This window comes from Dermacentor silvarum, chromosome 7, assembly GCF_013339745.2.
Source record: "Dermacentor silvarum isolate Dsil-2018 chromosome 7, BIME_Dsil_1.4, whole genome shotgun sequence".
Classification (NCBI taxonomy): domain Eukaryota; kingdom Metazoa; phylum Arthropoda; class Arachnida; order Ixodida; family Ixodidae; genus Dermacentor; species Dermacentor silvarum.
Genome location: NC_051160.1, coordinates 70,344,263 through 70,367,732, shown reverse-complemented (window position 1 = coordinate 70,367,732; position 23,470 = coordinate 70,344,263). Strand labels below are relative to the sequence as shown.

The window sequence follows — 23,470 nt, the reverse complement described above, 5'->3', positions numbered from 1 at the left end:
GCGCGGTCAACAAACGATAAAAAAATATTACACAGAGCAGGTGCCACACATGAACCAATACAAGCACAATTTCTTTGGATATATAGCTTATCTTCGAACCAGATAAAAGTTGCACTTAGATAAAAGTCGAGAAGGGACAAAAAACTTTCCGAGGACAACCCGGTTCCATCGCGAAAAACTACCTCGCCACTTTCCTCGATGCAGGTCGTCACACTACGAAATAGCTCATCATGCAGTATTGAGTTATAAAGATCTTCAACGTCCACAGAAAAAAAGTCGGCTTCTGATTGGTTGTCCTCCAGAAAGGAAACAACATCTGAAGAATTCTTTATGCCATAAGGATCATCAATTTTTAAAAGCTTCAACTGTTTTTGCAAAAAGTGGCTAACCAAAACCTGCCAACAGTTTTTTTCACTGAATATTGTACGGAATGGCACATCCGGTTTGTGCGTTTTTGCAGTGAAAAAAACTTCCAGAGCAAGCACCTTGCATTGTTTAACATCTTTTGCAATCTTGGTTGGGCCAATATTTTCCAACAAAGAAATGGCTTTGCGTTTTACCTTCTGAGCTTTCTCGTTTGCCAGAATGAAGTTCTTGTCGACAGCCTGGATGGCTTGTTTGTCAAAGACAACAGCCGGAGCTATTACGAACCCGCCCTCCTTGTCACTCAGTAACAACCGAAGTTCCTTGTCTCTAAACAAAGATACTACTCTCTTGATCACAGCTGTCGAAGGTGGCGCGTTCTTGGTGACGGTCCTACGAAGGCAATCCACTCCATCCAGGAGGCACCGTTCTTGGTCTTCTAGTTCTGCTTTCCTTGCGATGCGCCTGTTCAAGGCCAGCAGATCATGTGCAGGAATTCTTGGTTCCGTGCTAAACTTCGGCCCATTTTTTAACAATTCTGCAACTTCATCAGGAAGCCTGACGTCACCGAGTACTTGAAATCCAATGGTGATAGGTTGTGTTTTTTCCTTTCTGTGTGGGGGTCTGGACCGGAGGACTAGCAAAAGCCGTGTCCACCAGAATTCTGTAGTCTGAGCTGACAGACGTCTGTAGGAACGAAACTTCCTCTCGGCCACAACAGAGGCGTCCCGCGAGTAGCAGGCGGCCTTCAACCAGTCGTACAGAAGACGTCATCATCATCATCATCATCATCATCAGCCTATATTGATGTCCACTGCAGGACGAAGGCCTCTCCCTGCGATCTCCAATTACCCCTGTCTTGCGCTAGCGTATTCCAACTTGCGCCTGCGAATTTCCTAACCTCATCATCCCACCTGACTTTCTGCCGTCCTCGACTGCGCTTCCCTTCTCTTGGTATCCATTCTGTAACCCTAATGGTCCACCGGTTATCCATCCTACGCATTACATGGCCTGCCCAGCTCCATTTCTTCCGCTTAATGTCAACTAGAATATCGTCTACCCCCGTTTGTTCTCTGATCCACACCGCTCTCTTCCTGTCTCTTAACGTTACTCCTAAGATTTTTCGTTCCATTGCTCTTTGTGCGGTCCTTAACTTGTTCTCGAGCTTCTTCGTTAACCTCCAAGTTTCTGCCCCGTATGTTAGCACCGGTAGAATGCAATGATTGTACACTTTTCTTTTCAACGACAGTGGTAAGCTCCCAGTCAGGATTTGGCAATGCCTGCCGTATGCACTCCAACCTAATTTTATTCTTCTGTAAATTTCTTTCTCATGATCAGGGTCCCCTGTGAGTAATTGAACTAGATAAACATATTCCTTTACAGATTCTAGAGGCTGACTGGCGATCCTGAATTCTTGTTCGCTTGCCAGGCTATTGAACATTATCTTTGTCTTCTGCATATTCATCTTCAACCCAATTCTTGCACTTTCTCGATGAAGGTCCTCAATCATTTGTTGTAATTCCTCTCCATTGTTGCTCAATAGAACAATGTCATCTGCAAACCGAAGGTTGCTGAGATATTCGCCATCGATCCTCACTCCTAATTCTTCCCAGTCTAAGAGCTTGAATACTTCTTCTAAGCATGCAGTGAATAGCATTGGAGAGATTGTGTCTCCTTGCCTGACCCCTTTCTTGATAGGTATCTTTCTACTTTTCTTGTGGAGAACCAAGGTAGCTGTGGAATCCTTGTAGATATTTGCCAAGATATTCACGTATGCCTCCTCCACTCCTTGATTACGCAATGCCTCTATGACTGCTGATATCTCTACTGAATCGAATGCCTTTTCATAATCTATGAAAGCCATATAGAGAGGTTGATTGTACTGCGCAGATTTCTCGATTACCTGATTGATGGCATGGATATGGTCCATCGTAGAATATCCCTTCCTGAAGCCAGCCTGTTCTCTTGGTTGACTGAAGTCAAGTGTTGTCCTGATTCTATTGGAAATTATCTTCGTGAATATTTTATACAATACTGAAAGCAAGCTAATGGGTCTGTAATTCTTCAATTCTTTAACGTCTCCCTTCTTATGGATAAGTATAATGTTGGCGTTCTTCCAGCTCTCGGGTACACTTGAAGTTGTGAGGCATTTCGTATAAAGGGCCGCAAGCTTTTCAAGCATGATATCTCCTCCATCTTTGATTAAATCTACTGTTATTCCATCTTCTCCAGGCGCTTTTCCCCTGGTCATGTCTTTCAAGGCCCTTCTAACTTCATCGCTAGTTATAGAGGGAGCTTCTGTATCCGGTTCATCACTATTTCGAAAGGAAGAAGCTTGGCTGTTTTGGCTACTGTACAGGTCAGTATAGAATTCTTCTGCTGCTTTTACTATGTCATCGAAATTGCTGATGATATTACCATGCTTATCTTTCAGTGCATACATCTTGCCTTGTCCTATGCCTAGTTTTCTTCTTACTGATTTCATGCTGCGTCCATATTTTACGGCTTCCTCAATTTTTCCCACGTTATAATTTCGAATATCCCTTACTTTCTTCTTGTTGATCAGTTTTGACAGTTCAGCGAATTCTATCTGATCTCTTGAGTTGGACACTTTCATGTTTGGTCGTTTCTTTATTAGGTCCTTTGTTTCTTGGGAGAGCTTCCCTACAGGTTTCTTTGGTGCCTTACCTCCCACTTCAATTGCTGCTTCTGAGATCAGCCTAGTTGCGGTTTCGTTCATTATCTCTATATTATCTTCATCTTCCTGTTCTAAAGCTGCATATTTGTTTGCGAGCACCAGCCTGAATTGGTCTGCTTTTACCCTTACTGCCTCTAGGTTGGCCTGTTTCCTCTTGACTAATTTCACTCTCTCTCTCTTCAAATTGAGAGAAATCCTAGACCTCACTAACCTATGGTCACTGCACTTAACCTTACCTAACACTTCTACATCCTGCACTATGCTTGGATCGGCAGAGAGTATGAAATCTATTTCATTCCTTGTTTCTCCATTAGGGCTTTTCCAGGTCCACTTCCTGTTGCTGCGCTTCCTGAAGAAGGTATTCATTATTCGGAGCCTATTCCTTTCCGCGAATTCTACTAACATCTCTCCTCTTGCATTCGAAGACGTACCTGCCGCCAAATTTCAGAACGGAGAATCCGACACATTCGCCGCACGTGACCAACGGAACGCTTGACGCTCCCGAAGAGAACAGCCACTTCTTGAGGGACGTGTCCATTCTTCATGCAGAAGGAAACCATCCTTGCACGGCACACAGCAAACGCTATGTGACTGACCAGAACAGCAGGTTCAGGAGGTTACACAGACACAGAAAAATCAGGGCCCACAGTAGAAGGAAGATAGTTCAGCACAATGCGCTGGTGGGCTGGTTGGTGCGATTCCATAATTACTTGATTAGCGCAAAAACAACGGACACGTGAAAGACGACAGGACAAGGCGCTATTCTCAACTGACATCATTTTATTGCACCCCTCCTTTATATAGAGCAGAAACAAGAAGAACATGCGCAGTGAGCACCATGCGCGGCATGATGTGTCTAGAATCTTCGTTAAAGAAATCGTGTCATCACACTGTGAACCAGAGTTTCATTGCACAGTTAAATAGGCTGAAGGCGGCGGGTTATCCAAGTGTGATGCTGACCTCGGTCTCAGGTATTGCTTCAGAGACTGAAAGAGAATCGTCACAAAAGTAACTGTTTACTCAAAAGAAGAGGCCTGAAGTTGTGCCGTATTGCCATAGAGTGGCTCACAATCTAAAGAATGTCGTCACTATAGACACAATATCCCAGTAGTGTTTTCTGCTCCTCAGAAACTGTCAATGTTGTGCAGCCGTATTTCAAAAACAAGTAAGAAACCAGATTGTGAAAAGAACCACGCGAAGATTGTAGATTGTAGCGTCGGTGTAGTATATAAGATTCCGTTGTCATGTGCCAAAGTGTACGTAGGGCAGTCAGGCCGCTGTGTTAACGAGCGCCTTAGAGAACACGAACGATCTATACCGACAGGCACAGGTTCCCATTTAGCTCAATATTGCAAAATATGCAAGTGCAAAGCTATGTTTCATGACACTACGATTTTGAAAAAGAGCCGTGACACCACTGCCCGAGAATTGTCAGAAGCTTTTTTCATACAGTCACTGGGTTCGCAGTGCATTGGTGTGCCTTCCTTAAGCTTGTACAGCGCTGAATATGGTTTTTTGGATTATGTGTCATGAGTGCACTCTGGCGATCAGATGTTGTGGTGGTTGCCGCGCATGGTGCTCACTGCGCATGTTCTTCTTATTTCTGCTCTATATAAAGGAGGGATGCAATAAAACAATGTCAGTTGGGAGTAGCGCCTTGTCCTGTCGTCTTTCACGTGTTCGTTGTTTTTGCGCTAATCAAGTAATTATGGCACCATGTCTGTCCCTAATTTTTTTGTGTGTGGAAGGAATGCCTGCGAATTGCGCATGTAAAATTCCGTATGATATCTCGCTCAAAATATAAAGAATTATTTATGAATTAGTCATGTTAGAGACTACATTTCACACGGAACAGCAATCTTGGTATTTGGTGTCAACATTATAAATCCGTAATTAACTTGGATACTGCCTGCGAAGCTTTCATCGTACTTTTTTTTTGTTCTGATGAGTTCTATAAAAGGAATGCAGACACTGTGGTAATACGTAAAAAAAAGAGATAGCCGTGCACTTTCTATGAATGAATTTGCTATTACTTTAATTTTCTCCGGAACAGGTAGTCTGAAATAGCATGTTCATAGATATAAAGACTGCTGCGGCGTCATATTTGGTGCACTTCACGCATACCTGAACCGCAAACACCCGAAACAAAACAACGAGATACAAGCAATTGAAAGCGATGGAACGTTTCACAGAGCCTTCAGAAGCCTTCATTTCGCAATATGACACACCCCTCCGGAGACGGAACCAACAGATTGTCGTTATGGCGAGGCACGTATCACTCGTGAAACCTATGGGTTCACTACAATTTCGAATTCAAACCATGAAGCACTCCTTTGCAACATCAAATGGAGTGCCTAGAGAATCCTTGAGGAAGTGGGGTGCAGCGTATGCTGCCTTGGAGAGGAAAACTAATGCAGAAGAAAGTACCTTATGCCGCACGATGACCCGAACCTCCGTGGTTTCACAATGAATTTGCTTCGTTAGTCCATAAACCACTGGGTCATATACCCATCGCATACAGAAGACACCATAGGTCTTCTTTGAATTCACTTGATTTTGGCCTTCATCAATCAGTGATTAAATTTTCAAGTGTGTAAAGGAGGCCTTAGTCTTTTTGCTGCTTGCAGCTATAGTCTCGCATTCATATCTGGCCCAAAAAATTGCGCGAGAAGCTTTGTCAGTTTCGCGAAACAGGCTCGTCATAACATCTTGTCAAGCATCAAGAACCTGTAAATCGCTCAACTGAATATGACGGGTAGCACTGAAAAGGGAGTAAACACCGGTGCATGCCTTTTCGTGTGCTGCAAACAGCTGAAAGCCTCAATTATTCACTTCAAATTACTGCCGCTTCAAACCGGCCCTGGACAGCATAATCTTCGGAAACAGTTCGAAAAGCAATCGGCACCGGCAGAATCTCGATTGTGGTGTTAGTTTTGTCCTTGTGCTTCTACCGAACGTTTCTGTGCACAAATGTAGTTTTAGTGAGTTAAAACCAAAGTAAATGTCGTGGAAGTTATACGGGCACGCAACCTTCTTACATATTTGTTCTATCTTCGCAAGTAATATTCTGGCCTCTTAATCGAAATGTTCCATTTTTTCGCGTTTATTCTCTTTTTATTCACCTGAGCTCTAGCTCCGGAGTGCAGAACCGCGCATAAGTTTACGAACAAAAATAATGAATAAATATGTTCGAAATGATCGACATAAGCTTACTAGCATAAGGAACGAGAGAACAAATGGAAATACTGCAGGGGTTTAACAAACTCCACCTGAAGTGTAGCAGATGACAGACACGAGTTCCGGCCCTGACGTCACGCGAGCGGAACTCGCAGCGCCCTGTAGGTGGCGCTCGGGTACCGATGCATGCTCCTGTACGCTGCGCCGGCACTACTATGCTCCACTGTGTACAAGGGTACCCGGAACTCGTCGATACAGACGGCGCTGCCACACGTAGCCTCCACCACACGAAAACCGCTGTGGAAACCACTGTGGCGTTTTGATAATCGCCTTCGTAACAACAATGAAAATTTCATAATGCCAAGTGGCCCCTATCTGCCTGACAGGAGGTGCTGTGAACGGTTGCGCGAAATACTAAAACACGCTGGGTTTGCGCATTGGGCCCAACTTCTTGCTAACGCAGGAAGAAGCTCATGGTGTCGGGTTAAAATTTCTATTGCCAGGCTTTCTATGGCTAGGGTTGTATGTATTTTTCCTGTCCGTCAACAGATCTTCGCGTGCGAAAACTCCGCTCCCGTATTTGATGCAAACTCGCTTCATTCTATGCAAAAGTTTATGCGTCTCGTCACTTTGATATGCATTTTGAGTGGATTAGTTACCGATAGAGGCACCATTTTCAAGATTAGTAGACTCTCTGGTAGATAATAAACGTTCCTCAAAGATGTACGGCTATGTGGCCCACCTCGGCCATGTCTACGTTCACACCGCCCTCTCTTTTCGTCGTTCCAAGGTCGTTCGTGCCTAGTTTCCTTCCGCACTCCAGGGGCGGCGGCTCCGTCGTGCGATGCCGGCAAGAAAAGCTGCCGTTCTCCATTTTAAATTTCACTTCTCTCGCCGTGATGGGCAGGCCGAGTATAGTGCACACTCCCGAGGAGCAGCGCGCCTATGAATAGCGACGGCGAGAACGGATGCGACAATGCAATCGACGGCGGCGGGCCGCAAACACCGATGAAGGTCGCTCCCGAGAGGAAAGACGACGCAAGTCGTGTGCTCGCCGGCTTGTGCAAAAGACAGCTTCACTGGTCATCCACCTTCAGAGTGGAATGGCTCATGATGTTTTCGTAACGATGGTTTAGCAGTGTTAAAAATGAAGCCATACGCTCTCAATAAAATGGCTTACAATAAATGTTTGTGCTTTACACCTGTCACAAATATGCAAGCGCCGGAAGCAATAGGCGGTAGCAGGAAACAAGTCATGGCCGCCATGCTTTGGACACCGCCTATCGAGGGGATTAAACCCAGTCTAGGTAGGCGCTTATGGGCAACATTACGAGTAATGACGTGTAAGCGCGCTAAGATAAACTTCTTTCGACTGTTGTGTGCAAACATATAAATAACACACAAGGGTGTATTTGCGAACGGGGAACCATTTTTTGCTGCAGAGACATGTAGCAGCGTATTCCGTGCGGGCTACATGCACAAGCATAGATATCTTCCGACCACTCTTTCCTTATGTGTTACAGACTGAGTGAACCTGCAACAGTCACAAGATATACTACTGTCAGAGTGATTTTCATACCTATTATATGTATACGCGGCAAGGAAACTAAGGATAATGATGTTTATAGTAAGCTGTACGACACACACAGAAGAAAGGAAGAGCAGAAAAACGCAGGACACAGGGCTAAATAACGACTAAAGAGGGATTCATAATAGAGACCAAATCACACTTCAATGAAAGACGACAAAAAAACGAGCGAGATATAAAAGCAAGAAAAGCAAATGAGCACCTGAGCCACAGCTCGCGTATGGGCCAGGATCTTCGCCCGAACGTTCAGGAAATGCATGTCGAACCTTAGTGGGAAAATACTTGGTTAGGTGTTCCGCATATAGGATATATCGAAGATGATCTATATTTGTTCTACGTTACCTCGCTGCCTGTCTGTAGCGCTGTTGGCACTTACACAAGCGGGTAACAAAGAAGGAATACTAAAACCTTGATGAAGAAAATGTTAATCAACAAACAGAAGAAATGGTTATTCATACGAGAAGGAACCTACAAAATCCCGAAATCTGCTCTGGGCAACAACACCGTGTATTGCGCGGTTGCTTCAATAACGCTATACAGAAACCTTCGCAGAGTTCGAAATAGCTTGCCGAACTTCACAGAATGCTTAGCGGAGCGTAGGACAGGAGGAAGCACATCCACTATTCTGAAAATCTGTAACGTTTAACAAAGCCGATGCCGAATTTCGCCCGAAATAACTTTTTACGAAGGCATAACTGGATTAGTGCACCGAGTGGAATAATATTTCCACACATTCTGTGCAAAGGTTGATAATGCTGAATACTTCACAATTATATCTTTGTCTATTCCAACTAGATAGCAGTGTGCATTGTAGATCACTCTCAATAATGTTCTTTTTTAATTCTGGGGTTTTCCGTCCCAGAAGCACAATATGATAATGAGGTACGTCGTATTAGGGGACTCAAGATTAATTTCGGCCAGCTGGAGTTGTTTAACGTGCATCCAATACACGGTACACGGGCGTTTTATCATTTCGCCCCCACGGAAATGCAGTCACCCCGTCCGGGGATTTGATCATACGCACTCTGGCTGAGCAGCGCAATGCCAAAGCCCCTACGCCGCCACGGCGTGTCAAGAAATAAATACTGCACTTCATCTGAACCGCTGTAAACAGGGTCCGGCAAAGGCTGTACGTAAGTTTTTCATGGCGTGATGATTGTAGCCTAAACAGTTGTGTAGATAATCTGCACTTTGTGAGATTCGGCTCCATTTGCCTGCGTGATGACTTGCGTGTGCCGAAAGGTTCACCACACCAGCCTTGGAAGTTCAGTAGCATCGCGTAATATTTTTCTGCGCCCATTTATCTTACGCTCCACGAACGGCAGTGTCAAAGCTCCTTTAGTCTAAGCATGTCCTATTTAGAACCGTTAATATCAATACTTGCTCGACTCATGTAGCGCATATTTATGCTTCTAGAGGACTGACAAATGGGCTAAGTGGAATACGTGCATGCTGGCATAGCGTGAAAAAGACGTGGATTTTCTTGATAAATCTGCCACTCTGTTTAACAGTGTCTTATACTGAAACTGACGTGGAACTTTGGAAACTTGTGCGTTGAAGGTCCCGGCGAGAACTACACGGACTACGTCGCCACGCGCTGGTACCGGGCGCCCGAGCTGCTGGTGGGCGACACGCAGTACGGCCCACCCGTCGACGTCTGGGCGGTGGGCTGCGTGGCCGCAGAGCTGATGCGTGGCGAGGCGCTGTGGCCCGGAAAGTCGGACGTCGACCAGCTCTACCTCATTCGCAGGACACTGGGTGAGGATGATATAATGCCAGTTTAAGGGCGTTCATTAAAACAAGTGGTCATATGTACAAGCCAAGTAGGCTTTTTTGTTTGTTTGCTGTTTAATAACCACAGACAGACTGGAAGTTAGAATGCAATAGGGCCGATTATCTCAAAATACAGCAAAGAAACAGAATACCGCCTTTCTGTATGCAACACGCGTACACCAACTCCACAAGGACATGTTTGGACTAAGGTTGCAAAAATGCAAATGTTAGCAAAATAAAAATAAAGCTAATCAGAAGAAGCGTTACATGCGCACCAGAGGTAAGTAGTAGAATGTCACATGCTTTGTGGAATGACCACTAATGGACGCGCACACACGAGTGCCATTGTTCTAGTAGTCCTAAAAGCAAACACTCAACATAAGCAGAGTCCACAAAAGTATGCATATGAAAGCAAATTAATTAGCTGGCTGTGTGCAAGGAATTCCCATAGGGCTCTCAAAGCCTATATGTCTACCGAGGCATGGCCATGGACCAATTATTTTTCCTATGGTAAAATCGTGTATGTTGAAGTGACTTATCATGCAAACGGGACTAGCCGTTGATCAAAATATGGGCAGGCCATGGGAACGTATCTGAAGTGTCTGGGGTGCTACAGTAGGGGCAGTGGAAGTCGTCCTCTTGGAAGGCGCGAGCATTTTAAGCTTCAGAATATGCGCGTATTTCGGCGAGCTGGATTCTGCAATAATAGAAAGTCTTATGGCGCACGCTGTTGTATTGACTGTTGTGTTTGATTGACGGCATATGTCGCAGGTTCACTCTTTAGCCTTCAGAGGAATTGGACCGCGATTTTTCGGTATAGGTATTTTTAGGAACCCACTGGGTATCCTTTTCATTTTTTTTCTTTGTACCCCCTCTTACACGACGATTCCAGCATTGCTCTTCTAGGTCTTTATATCGCCAGTTCAGGAATCTATAACTGGAGGTGAGGAAGGCATTGTTAAGCATGGGACTAGAGTTCTGAGGCAAAGCTATTTTAAATAAAATTAAAAGCCTGGCCGATTATATCTTAACGAATATCAAGAAGCTAGCGTGACGCACATTAATAACGGCGAGTGCCTGACCAGATTTTTCAGTTGCTCTTTTTGCACGCAACACTGTAATGTGGAACATCTCTATAAAGATTGCCATGCGCAAGTTTGAACGGGCTAGAGGACGACTCATGGACCTCAAAGGACAGCAATTCCAGAAGTATGGGCGTACGCTATTTTTCCAATACATAGTACTATTAAAGAAATGCCCCACCCCCCCTCCTCATATTTACCTGCGTGTTCTCTGAAATATATATATTGTGAATTTCGCAGCCATGGGTTTACTTACAATAAAAATAACGTTGTTATTCACATGGAGGTAGTGCAAAGGTACAGAATAAAACCATGACGGTTTCAAAAAAGCAAACCCAATTGAACTTTTTGTAAGAAAACTTCACGGTTGCAGAAAAAAAAAAAAAAAACTGGTAGACTTGCCCGGCCTACATCCCCATTTCCAGCAAAGCTGTTTCTTTCGAGCAATTATATTAGGCATTCCCGTTCCCTGTAATAAACCACAGACTTGAAAACGGTACCGCCATATGAAACGACCGTTTGAAACATTTCCGGCAAATAACGCTTTCGTGAACGTGTTTAACAAATTTCTATGAAAGGCCAAACTTCAGCCATTCACTTTTACCTTCCCATGCGCATCAGCCATAACCCCGTCCCCCGCCTCCCCCTTTTCTTTATTCGCACACTTCATCTCGTTGGTTGCTATAGTTCTTACAGTACAGGTAGGTAAGTGTTACGCCGTTCTTAAAAGTTTGAACACAGTTATAATGCTTAGCAGCACGTGAATAAGTGATATACTGCAAAGACCATAATTAAACATCACACTTTGCTCTTTGTATACACACCATCTGTAAGATTCCCCCTATTTCCACGAAATATTAACACGGCGATACTTTTGTTCACCGATGACACCCGAGCGCCTCGTACAAAGTATGACAATAGATAGATAACTAGGGTGCAGTAAATATTTTCAAAGCTCATGATTGAACCAACACATTTAAGTTTCTCCACGAGTTACAATTACCATGCCCAGCATTTTTAACAAATGTGACATTGGTGTGACGTAAACGTTTCCCGGGACACCAGGGAACAGCGCCCAACGACCGTATAACGTTTTTGAGCACTTGCTGAAGGAATGTTTAAGAAGATGGAATTTCGCGACATCATTTTAACTTAGCGTGTACAGTGGTAATCGCACTTGTCTACAGTGGTCGAAAGGTCGGCTGCGGACTGCGCCAGAGTCCGTAGCTGCTACTTTGCGGTAACTGCATGGTTTTGCATGTTTCCTCTATAGCCCATGGACCCAGTATGCGGCATGCGCCTTTCATATGTAATTTAATGCGAAGGTCCTAATTAATTTACGCACTTCGAACATTGTTTACGCACCACCCATAATATAAGCCCCGTAGTTTTACCAAATATAAAGAATGTGGCTCCTTAAGTTAAACGAAAGTATCGGGGTAACCTACTAAGAACTTTGTATAACGCATGAATATAGGCAGGAAACGGGTATGCCCACTTCTACTATCCACAATCATATTTCAGCCAGATGCGTTGAACATTCTTCGCGCATCAGTCTCAAGATGATCCCATTTCCACCGAAACTGAACTCGGAGAGTTCAGTTTCGGTGGAAATTGAGATATTTCAAGACAATGCGCAGCTTTCAGGATATTGAGCAAATTTCCTATGGGGTTCGTAAAATACGCTTGTAGATCACTGGAATACTTGAGTATGTAAACTGCTGGAATTAACGCACGCGTTTCAAGCTTTCTTTACTAATCACTCATAATATGACCCCCATTCTACAAAAAATATTAAATTGCTACCACTTTTTCTTCTCCCAGGGCAATGGGGAAACTTTGCTAACGTTTCGCACAACGCATCTAAAGCGGCAGAAACTGAAGGTTTAGCAATTTCCATTTTGCCTTTATTAACCGACAAAATTCAACATTCGCCGGCTGACCATCCCGAACATATTTATGTAAATATGAACTCGTTGAAAGATTCAGTCTCTTAGGGACACCGTGAAAAACTGTATCTAACATCTTAAAGCGCTTTTATTCGCACTTAAACTTTATAAAAATTTTACTCGTCTAGGGACCAATGCTTTCTAAGTCAGTCGCTCTACCAACTGCGCTGAATAGAAGGCTAACATTTACCAGAGCAAGGGCAAATTAATTCATCATTAAAATGGTTGCAACGCTTGGTTAACTGCGAATTCATCTATGCCGCCTTCCGGAGCATTCAATCTACTAGATTGAGCGATATTTCAGAACGATGACTTGTTAAAGAATGTTGGCTGTTTAATCCGCAGTGTTGCTGCCTGTTACGTTACAGTAACCGCTGTCAATTCCCCAATAAGTCTGTATTCAACTTGTGAGCTTGTCTGGCTGCTGCATGAGTTCTTGCACATATAAAGAACGAGGTTGGTTTTATTGCAGGCTTGAAAACTTATTCCAGAGCGTCTGTAAACACGGCGGTGTTTTCGTGTTAATATTGTGAGTCAAAGGAGTTGCTGGAATAAACTTTCAGCAGTCACCGTCATTAGTACAATAAGTGCTTTGGGATGTTACGCAGACACACACTCAGGCACTCACCCACTCGTTCACGTATGCACATGCACACATGCAAATACACACACACATACATGCACAAACGCCCGCATGTGCAAACGCATATACTAAATTAAAACAGTAAACTTTCACGCCCAGAGAAGTCCTACTATTTGTATTAACTCAGCACTCTCTTTAACAGTCCTGCTGTATAACGCATAGAAAGAAATAGCGTTCCCATATGCAGGTCTGCTGCATCATGCTGCGGTCTGCGCACCATATTGGTGGGAGAAGCTAAACAATAAACGTACGCTATGCTCATTCGATAGTTTGCGCTTGCAACGTTTTCGCTCTCGTTTCCTTAACAGACTGAGACTAGATATGACAATGCATTTCATTGTCATAATCTCGTATTCAGGTGATAAGCGGGAACTGTGGTCTATACTCATAGTTTGGAGGATGTCCAAAGGTTTTGAAGTATTGCGTAATTCCTCAGCAGCAGCGGAAGCTGGTATTTCTCATCGCACGCGTTACTTTTAGATGAGATTCGTAGCCGGTAATGCCGTTTGACCAGTTTTTAACGCGTATCGTTTTTCTAGACCACTGAAAGCGGTCATGACGGAAAATATTGCTGTTATGGGACACTATTTACGTGTTCTACTTTCACGTAACACGTTAGTCGACTGAATTTGTAGGATGTGATGGCGACCACAATTCCTACTCACTTGCGCCCGGTGTCAGTGTCGGGCGCAAGTGAACTGCTCACGGGACGAACAGATATCACAGGCACACGTCAAGGCGTATCGAAGTATTTGCCGTCTGTTTTTAGCAGATGTTTACATAACATGGATTCAAAATCCAATAAACTTTCCATGCCTTCTATTCGTTTTCGCAGGCGAACTTATACCAAGGCATCTGCAGATCTTCAAGACCAACGACTTCTTTGCTGGAGTCAGCATTCCCGACCCTGATGTTGTCGTAAGTTAAGATTTTCTTAGAAGCATTGAAATTTGGGAGAGTTTGTAAATTAATAGGAGACTTAAAGCGCAAAAAACAAGGACGTAAGAAGGAACACCAGACAGGATGAGCGATACTTCAAACTAACGTTTACTCTCGGAAAACACGCCTATTTATCAGTCGACACAGATTAAAAAGAAAGTACATCATTGCGCAAGTGCGCACCAAAAGCCCGCAAAAAGTTTAAGGAAGTTAGAAAATTTAATCATGACACAGCTGTGCTCATAAAAAGCACAAAAAGCCAAAAGCTTCGAAAGCGTAAGTTATAGAAACTATCCCGTTATGGAGTGGGCATTGATAACATTAGGCTTGCAGCGAAAAAAAAATTGGTGTGGTTTAGCTTTGGTTAACCCTGGTTGATAGCGAAAGCTTCACTGCCCTGGCTAGGCCCACTGTCGAGCTGTGGCCGAGGTGTGGTTTCGCAGTGATATACAGACATGTTTGCAATGAATACAGCGTTCATGCATATATGCCTATGAAGACACTGCGGTGATCAGTAAAGTAGTGAGACATGGTTGCAACTCGCAGCCGGGCCCAACTCTACTCGGGCAACGGCGGCAATGCCTCCTTTCAGGGGTCCGTAAAGGCCTAAATAGAGTCCGACGTAGCGTGAACGCGCGCACACGTTATCTCACGTTGGCGAGAACAACAACGGCTATAGTTCGACCGATGGTTCGACGTAGTGGCGCCGCCAATGTAACCGGACGCGCGGCCAATGCGCTCCGACGCGCCCTGCGTGTGATGACGCTCGCCCGCACGCCCGCACGCCCGCACGCCCGCACGCACGCACGCCCGCACGCACGCACGCACGCACGCACACTGATAACGTCGGACTATGAACGCGCCTTAATGCTCTCTGGTGATTTGACCTCTAGCTCTCAAGGTGAAAACTGTTGAGTCGCCGACGGCTGCCCGAGATAGCGTAATGAAGCTTTCGCTTCAAAACGATTTGTCGGCTTCTTGCGCTTTTAGTCAAGCATGAATATTTTCTTATTTGCGATCAAAATAAATTGAGAACGCTTTGCCTGCGTATCGTGGAGAGGCTGCTTCTTTTCACTTGTGTATGAAATAATTTAAGCTGAAAAATAAAAAGAAACAGGAAATATCCTGGCACTAGTTCACGCTTAAATAAAGCACAAAAACACTTCCACCCACACATGGGTCGAAGTCTTCCGTAAAATGTTGTAGTTTCAATAAAAGACGCAGACATCAGAGGTACAAAAACTAAGTTTCACGCAGAGCAATAAATAAGACACAATCGCTCTGTGAAACAAAAAATTAACAATGAAATGTGCTATCTTAGTGTAAGGCTATAAAATGTGTCGGCAACATACATTTCGCCCACTTTCAGGACAAGTTTACCAGGCACGTCCCTAATTTGAAAAAAAAAGAACCCCACCTAACGCACCGTCTTCCGCAAGGCTGAGCACGACATGACGTAGCTCACTTGTCGTGTGTTGCTTGAAGTAGCGTTCACTAATGCCTACTCCTTCCTCATCGCAATGGCCAGAAGTCCCGAATGTAAATTTCGTTTTTGCGAAAAGACAATTACGACATTGCGAAATATCACTGAAAGCTCTAGCTTCCAATCTCATGGAAGTCATTCAAGTTTTCAAAAGCAAGAAGAGAAACACTTCATGTGGCAGCAAAATGATAGAGACCGTGGACATTAGTTCAAAAAAAGAAAAAAAAAGATGGGGGGTTCGAGGTGCTGTAGGTTTAAAAGACAGTGAAACAGGAAATCTTAAAATAAAAAAGCTAGAAATCGAAATACCACCTTCTCATTGCACGTCGTATAGCATAAAGAAAAAGACGTCGCGTGTATCTAGGGGCAAACACGGCATGGTGTTAAAGTTTGAGCTTGCCAGGGAGTGTCAAGAAAACTCTGTAACATGTCAGGACAGTGACATTTTCGAATTACATTTAGGTGACATACAGGTGACACGTAAAAGCAATGGAGTGAGTAAAAAAAAAACAACGACTGCGAAACTCAAAGGCCGCACTGAAATTCAGTAAAGAAAGAAAAAGCTAAGGTAAGAACTTTGCACGCAACAAGATACAAGAAAAAAAAAAAGACAGAGCTGAATCGTGCGACCTTAAAGAATCGCAGCCAAATTACGTCCGAGGTCTTCTGTTTTTGAACAGTTGCATAAAGTACTGTATTTTTTGAAGGCACGTAATTAAACAAATATTAAACCATTGCGCGCATATGACCCGTAATGTACATGGCCACAATATTTCTTGCAAATTTATTGGGCATACATTTTCTTCTCCTACGACACCGAGAAAAAAAAACGGACTCATATTGCTTTAAAGCAGCGCGATAAGTAACTTACTGGAAAGGCTGTAGTTATACCAAACATAAATATTGCCGGCCCATGACCCATAAAACATTGTTACCACTTCCTGGAAGTTTAAGTTACGTGCGACATTTGGTTATCCCAATAAACTGGTATATATTGCGGATTATGGCTGTATTAGGATTTAGAGCACTAAGTTTCTGTACAGACGGTTGTTAACCGGCACACATTAAGCACGCTATGCACGTCTGCCTTTATATGCCACTTGTGTTCACGAAATTTGAACTCCCTCTCACATTTCTTTCTCTGAAGAGGCGTGCAAAGTTTGCATGCTGTGTAATTTAAGACGTTTATATCGTTCACGTTTGCTTGCAAGTAAATCGCTGCAAATCCCGTAATTAACCCGTACACATTACTTTTTACAAAACTCATGTTTTGATGACACTTTTTCAATTACATCCATATAACCCATACCATGCTTCCTAGTTCCTCCATATGTGAACTCTGCACCGCATTGGGATCTTTCGGAACACTGGGAAGTTTTCTACGCGGTTCGTAAAACACGCTTACAACATCGGCCAAAGGCTTCTGCAAGTTTATACAAAGGCTGTCATTCACAGAGTTTAATTTTTTCACATTCGCCCCATTTTTGTGCAGATCGAATCTTGGTGCCTGCTTCACTTCTCTCTTGACACCGTGCAAAGTACGCAAGGTGTATGACGTCTCTAAAGAGTAAAAAAAAAAAAACGAGTATTTAGGAAATATTTTGAAAGCGGCTAACTAAGGCACACGCTTTCAAATTTGCGATGCACAACCACCTTAACATTCACACCATTCTCTTTAAAAATATAGAGATGCCGCACCATTTGGTTCTTTCCGAACGCCAGGGAGGCATTCTACGCTTGACCGAATGTTCGGAACGTAGAAAACAAGAACGCCCTGAAAATTCCAGAGCGCCGAGCGCGCCGAGCGCGTTTTCAAATTTTGTGGTGTTGCCCGTAGTAAAAAGAGGAAAGTAAAGCAGGACCCCTTATGCTCGCTGCAATAAATTTTAGGTATCAGAACGAAGAAGCAATGCTGGATTGTTTTTCGACCGTCTACTGATAAATCATTTTCCACTCCTTCTTACAGGAATCACTACAATCTGCAATACCAGCAGCCGTGGACACATTCGGAATCGATTTCTTGAAGGTGAGCAGTGACGAGTAGTGCCAGCAAGAAAAATAATTCAGCGTTTACCTTTTGACTTAGTAATTATCCTATAGTAATTATACAAAAAATAATGCGCACGTCGGCACCCCAGAACAAGCGAACAACGAAGTAGAAACGTCAGCTTTAATGATGCATTATCACGTGGGGCTTGCCACTATTGTGGCTCATTAGCGTGAACAGCTTTAGTGAAGGCCATCCGTCATGTCATCTTGACTGCAAGTATACACGCCGTAGTACAAGTGTATACAGTGATATGTGGACCGTAAAGCAGAGTACAAATGTTTGTGGACCACTACCTATAGAGCAAACGGTAAATTTGACCATGACCGATATACACATGTAGCTTGAAGTAATAGTTCAGTGGAAACCCGCTAGGTGGAGAGAAGTAATTAAAGGGAAAATGAGACATCCACCCAAATGTAGCAATTGCTGCAAAGGCAACCCATACGGGTTCCTCGAACGAAAGCCTCGCAGTTGAAGAAAAATTCGTCCTGGTCCGGGAGTCGAACCCGGGACCACCGCCTTTCCGGGGCAGCCGCTCTACCATCTGAGCTAACCAGGCGGCTAGCAGTTGGCAGGGTGAAGTCGAATTTGTGAACAACTCGATGCAAAGGCAAGTGTTTGACGTCAAACACTTGCCTTTGCTTCGAGTTGTTGACAAATTCGACTTCGCCCTGCCATCTGCTAGCCGCCTGCTTAGCTCAGATGGTAGAGGGGCTGTCAAACACTTGCCTTTGCTTCGAGTTGTTGACAAATTGGACTTAGCCCTGCCATCTGATAGCCGCCTGGTTAGCTTAGATGGTAGAGCGGCAGCCCCGGAAAGTAGGTGGTCCCGGGTTCGACTCCCTGACCAGGACGAATTTTTCTTCAACTGCGAGGCTTTCGTTCGAGGAACCCGTATGGGTTTCCTTTGTAGCAATTGCTAAATTTGGGTGGATGTCTCATTTTCCCTTTAATTATACATGTTGCTTCCAACTTAGAAGGGCAACTAAATTTCTCGTTGGAGAATAACAGTGAACTCCTTTTAGTTGTTCGTTGTACACGCTGAATATGACACAATTAATCATTTTCTTTGTGAGCGCGGTCCGCTATCTTTTGTCCCCTACTTACATAAAGCGTACGACTTTTATGCGGAACTGAGGGACTACTGTGATTTATTCCCAATGAGCGAAAACCACCTGTCTACTGTTCAGTTTAGTTGCGGAAGATATACGCGCTTAATACGCACAGTGTAGAGCGCAAGATGAGCAGGTTGCCTTTTAACAGTAACCGATTACGACTCGAATTTCTGGACAACTGAAATACCTCACAAACGGCGAGTTGTGCAGAACAAGCTAAGCAAGACAATAGAAATTGATACTTTGATATGAATTATATAAAGACTGTTTTGGTTTTTGAAGCTCGGACGGGGGGCGGTAGAGGATATATAGTCCTGGGAAGGAGTTTGGCACTTGCTAATAATGCGGGGAAGCCAGGTAAACGATCGAACATAACTTAATAGGGTGTAATGCCCGTCACACCGCATATATAGGTACACGAGAAGCATATAGTTCTGGGAAGCCTTGAAGTTTAAAAGAATCCGCAGGAAAATTATTATGGTTAATATAAAGTATGACGAGGCTGTAGGATCGGCAGAGAATCTAGCAAAAAAAGATATTTGCACTTCGTTTTGTTCACTTTCGTTGTCTGGTCATGTCCAGTTTTATCGTCCACCGCCCAAACATCCATGACTTCCGAATATAGTGCAGCGTAGTACATGTGGTTTCGGGAGCCGTGGTATGACTTGTAATTCTGGTTGCGGCGAGCAATGAGGCGTCGTCTGTCTTGTTGCGTTGCTTATGTGAATGGTTGTCCTTTATGCGAAAAAAGCAACCCTTTCACGTCCTAGTTGGTCTGTTCACGTGTTAGTTGGTCTAGGAGTGCACTAAGATGATTTGAGTGGTCGAATAGCATGAGCCGACCATCAGCATTTATTTATTGTTAAAGAGGAAAGGGCTGTAAGAGGCATACGTTAGGTCATGTACTGCTCATTGCCGTCGTTCTAGCTCAGTACTGTTTTCTTTACCTCAAGAAGTTACTTATTTTTCTGAGTATAGAATGCGGAGATCTGAGTTTAGCGTTAAAAGCCATACAACTTGCATCCTGTTTTTGGTCATTGAATAGCTTGGTGGATTCTCTTGTTTGACTCTATCATGAGAAAACTGCGTTCTTGAAACTACTGTCAGCGTTGAGGAAATTTACCAAGTGGTTTATTTCTGCGCTAGTGAAGTGGTACGCAGCAATTCCGAACTGCACGTGCTACAGTGTGTCGGCTTTACAGAAATGCCTGGACAAGGACCCTGCCAAGCGGTGGACGTGCGAGCAATTGCTGAAACACCCGTACCTTGGCGATTGCAAGGTGCCCGAGGTGGATGTCGAGGACAACGTTCGAATACGAAGAGAAAAGTCTAAGGTATGTGGCTCTGAGTTCCACAGCAGACACGATGCAGTTATTTATTATATATATTTCATTATATTTCATCAAACCCACCACGAATTTTATGTCACGTCAACAATCCTCGGTTACATTAGTGTAGCCAGGAAAAGCCGACGTCCTGAAGTATCAGTTAACATATATCACGTCACCTTTTAAGGCGATTTGATCAGCCTTGCGGGCGTGCAAGTGCGACTAAGACACAAGGATGAAAGGAAGGACAAGACAGCCGTAACGCTGCGTGTGCTTTGTCCTTCCTTTCATCCTTGTCTCTCAGGCGCATTAACATGCCTCTATTAGATTCGAAGCTTTCACATTTCATTTATCTCTCTATTAGATAGTCAAGCAGGCAGTGTTGTTTGATTTACAAATTACGTTCAGAAAAGAAAGAGGGGAAGACGATATCCTAATTTTCCACGGGAACGTGCGCAAGTGTACTGAGCCGTGTGCAAATTGATGTTTATCTGTGGGTTTTCTATTTATTTTTTATGACCTGAAACCTACCACAACCATCTGCCATTGGACGACGCAAACGATGGACTTTGGGCTTCAACTGGTCTACTCGCACTTGCTGCCTGACTTCGATCGCGACAATGCCTGTATTCACCCAACTGCTGCCGCTGTTAAATTGGCTTCGGTTCCGGAATTTTTGCTTGTAAACACCACCTGATGTTCTGGTTTGAACCGTGACATGAACAACAACGTTAACGCTGTCCTTTTTTTTTCATACCGGCTTTTGACAATACCGTTGGACGCTGAACAATTCGTGTGGTGTTGCCGAATGTGTGCTGGCTTAAATGGTGTTCTCCGCGCAATGCGTGGGTCTTCAGAATGGCGCTCAACACCAGTCTCTGTTTCCTCACCTTCCGGGTCACTCCGGAAGTGGCTACCCGACGCCGGATATCCGGGCCTCGCACTTGCACTCTCGACATTCCCAGCCGCTGCAGAGCCAGCCCCACTCGCAGCAGTCATCGTCGCGCAAGTTTGACCACCTACCAAACATCTGACGCTTGGGTCCCGGGACACTCTACCACTCGGTCCCCAAGTCCTTCACCGGATGGTCCTGGAAGTAGTCCCGCGGGCGAGGCTGGCATCTCCTTGATGTGCTGTATCCTTGCTACCACCTCCACCAGCATGTTGTTGTGTGTATGGTTTGTTCGTGCGTGTTGAAAGAATGAGAAAAAACTGTGCTCCATGTTTTGCGAAGAGGACAGCGTTTTACAGCGAAGTTGAACTGGTGTGGCAAGGTGGCTTTGTCGGTGTTGTTCTTTCACTGACATGGTAAGATGTCAAACGTGAAATATTATTTTAGTTTCGCAGCGCAGATTGATTTAGGTGAACTACTTGTTTTTGCAGAAATTGAACGCAGCGGCTTCATTCTTTAGAAGATGTCCATTTGCAACTGTGCTTGATAGGTGTGTAGGAAGGAGTGAGTAAGGGTCCGAATTCTTCAGGCAACGATGTGTCTACTGGACAGTGCTGTGAAATCGAGCAAGTTAAGTATGGCAAAGGGTGTTTCATGCCAGCAAAAAAAAAAGGCGCAACTGTGTGATAACGCAAATGTCAAATCACCCCTGCAAAAGGGATTTTATTGTGCTTGCTCTTAGCGCACGTCATTGCAACCCTCCTCCCTTCTTCCCCCTCACCCCCAAGCAAGGAATATTTACTCCTCGTAGTGCTGATAAATTATTTACGCAATTGAAGTGAAGCACCGTGGAATGCAGCGTGGACAGTGCCTGAAACAGCCGCCTTCATTGGTCGCGCGCTGCAGTGGAAGATCGCCAGTGAAAGTGATAGAACGGATGACCTTAGACTTAAGTTGTGACGCTTTACAATGTGTTCTGTTTATTACGGGATGACTGTTAATATGGATGAATGCTAACGGACGTGAATTTTCTTCAGAAGTGCATATGTGCGTCTACCAATATTTTATTTCGTTCGATGTGAATGTGTTCCTGTACTGGCTATTTAGGAGGACGTTTTTCGGTGAGTTATCCTGTCCTTTTGGTAGCTGATATTTTAATGATTTTATCGCACATTGATCACTGCGAAACGGTCACTACAGTTCACCTCAGTGTATGTTTTCAGTACTTCAATGAAGTGGCGTGGCGTGATCTGCTAATGGGACTCAATTGCCTACCTTTTATATGTATATCCCTGTCACTCTGGCACTGTATTGAATCGAAGATTCTTTATTTCAGAAGGAGATGTGGGCTGTCACACGGGCGCGTCAAATGAAACCTAGATGACCGGAGCTTTGGGTCGAGTCGAGGGAACCCGCGTTGGTCCTTTAATTTGTAACCTCAAGGGAATACTCTTGTTCTCAGGAGGCATACATAGAAAACTTTTTATAAGTAAATATATTCGGCTTTTCACTGTTCAAAAAACAAGTTTCATGGTAGGCGAGAGCTGAAGGTGAGAATATGGCACGAGCAAGAACGAACGGCAGACGCCAATTAGCTATGCAGTGGCGCAAAGTATGGCCTTCATCACAACCAAAGCATCCATATTCAGCAAAGTAACGACTTTACGCGCATATTTCGTTTTCAGCTTGAAAGTATTAGAAAAATAACCTTCAGAAAATAAAATATGGTATAAGTGCATTTTAATGCTTATTTGGACACAAAATGTGTATTAGCTTACGTGACGACTGATCCTCCAATGGCACGTGCAGGTTTCTGACGAAAGCTTCAGCAGACACCGTGCATTACTGATACAACTGCGCTGAACTAATGCAAGCTTGAAAGTTCTATACTCCTTTACTTCTAAGGAGCTTTGGTATGCCCGTGTGACAGGGGTATTAGACTTACGCACTAGCTGGGGCAATAGCAAGGACACGAAGATGAAGATGTGTACAATTGGCGTTTGCGGTTAGGTGTGGCTGCGTGTTAGCAGGCGCGAGAATGGCTTTGTAGTATATGACTGAACGATACTTTGTATCTTATGAGGCCTGCTAGTGAAAAAGAAATTCATAATGAGGTGATTTACCATATTGACGAGGGTTATCAATGAGATACGCGTAGCAGTTGAGACATTTGGTTAACACTGAATGTAGCAGATGGCCCAGACGTTTATACCAACGGAAGAACGAAGGCAACTCTGTTGCTTTAGGTATAGGAAAAAGTTGGACATGGCTTGCATCTTCAAATTTTTGTGCTCTGTTCTTTATTCACAGGCAATTCCCAATGGAAAATGCTAATGCCAACGCAGGCTTGGCGCTTTTATATCACTTACTGATGGCGAAGCGAATCACCA

At 44.1% G+C, this 23,470-nt stretch overlaps 1 protein-coding gene across 1 annotated transcript in view; it reads left to right on the top strand.

Annotated features, from left to right (window-relative positions):
* Positions 1–21,222, top strand: part of LOC119458943 (cyclin-dependent kinase-like 1) — a 32,535-nt gene extending 11,313 nt beyond the window's left edge. Inside the window, exons 5-9 of the mRNA XM_037720799.2 lie at positions 9,387–9,584; positions 14,109–14,191; positions 17,662–17,721; positions 20,063–20,194; positions 21,046–21,222. Of these exons, the coding sequence (XP_037576727.1) occupies positions 9,387–9,584; positions 14,109–14,191; positions 17,662–17,721; positions 20,063–20,194; positions 21,046–21,222 (650 nt within the window). The remainder of the gene's footprint in view (positions 1–9,386; positions 9,585–14,108; positions 14,192–17,661; positions 17,722–20,062; positions 20,195–21,045) is intronic.
* The last annotated feature ends 2,248 nt before the right edge of the window (positions 21,223–23,470 follow it).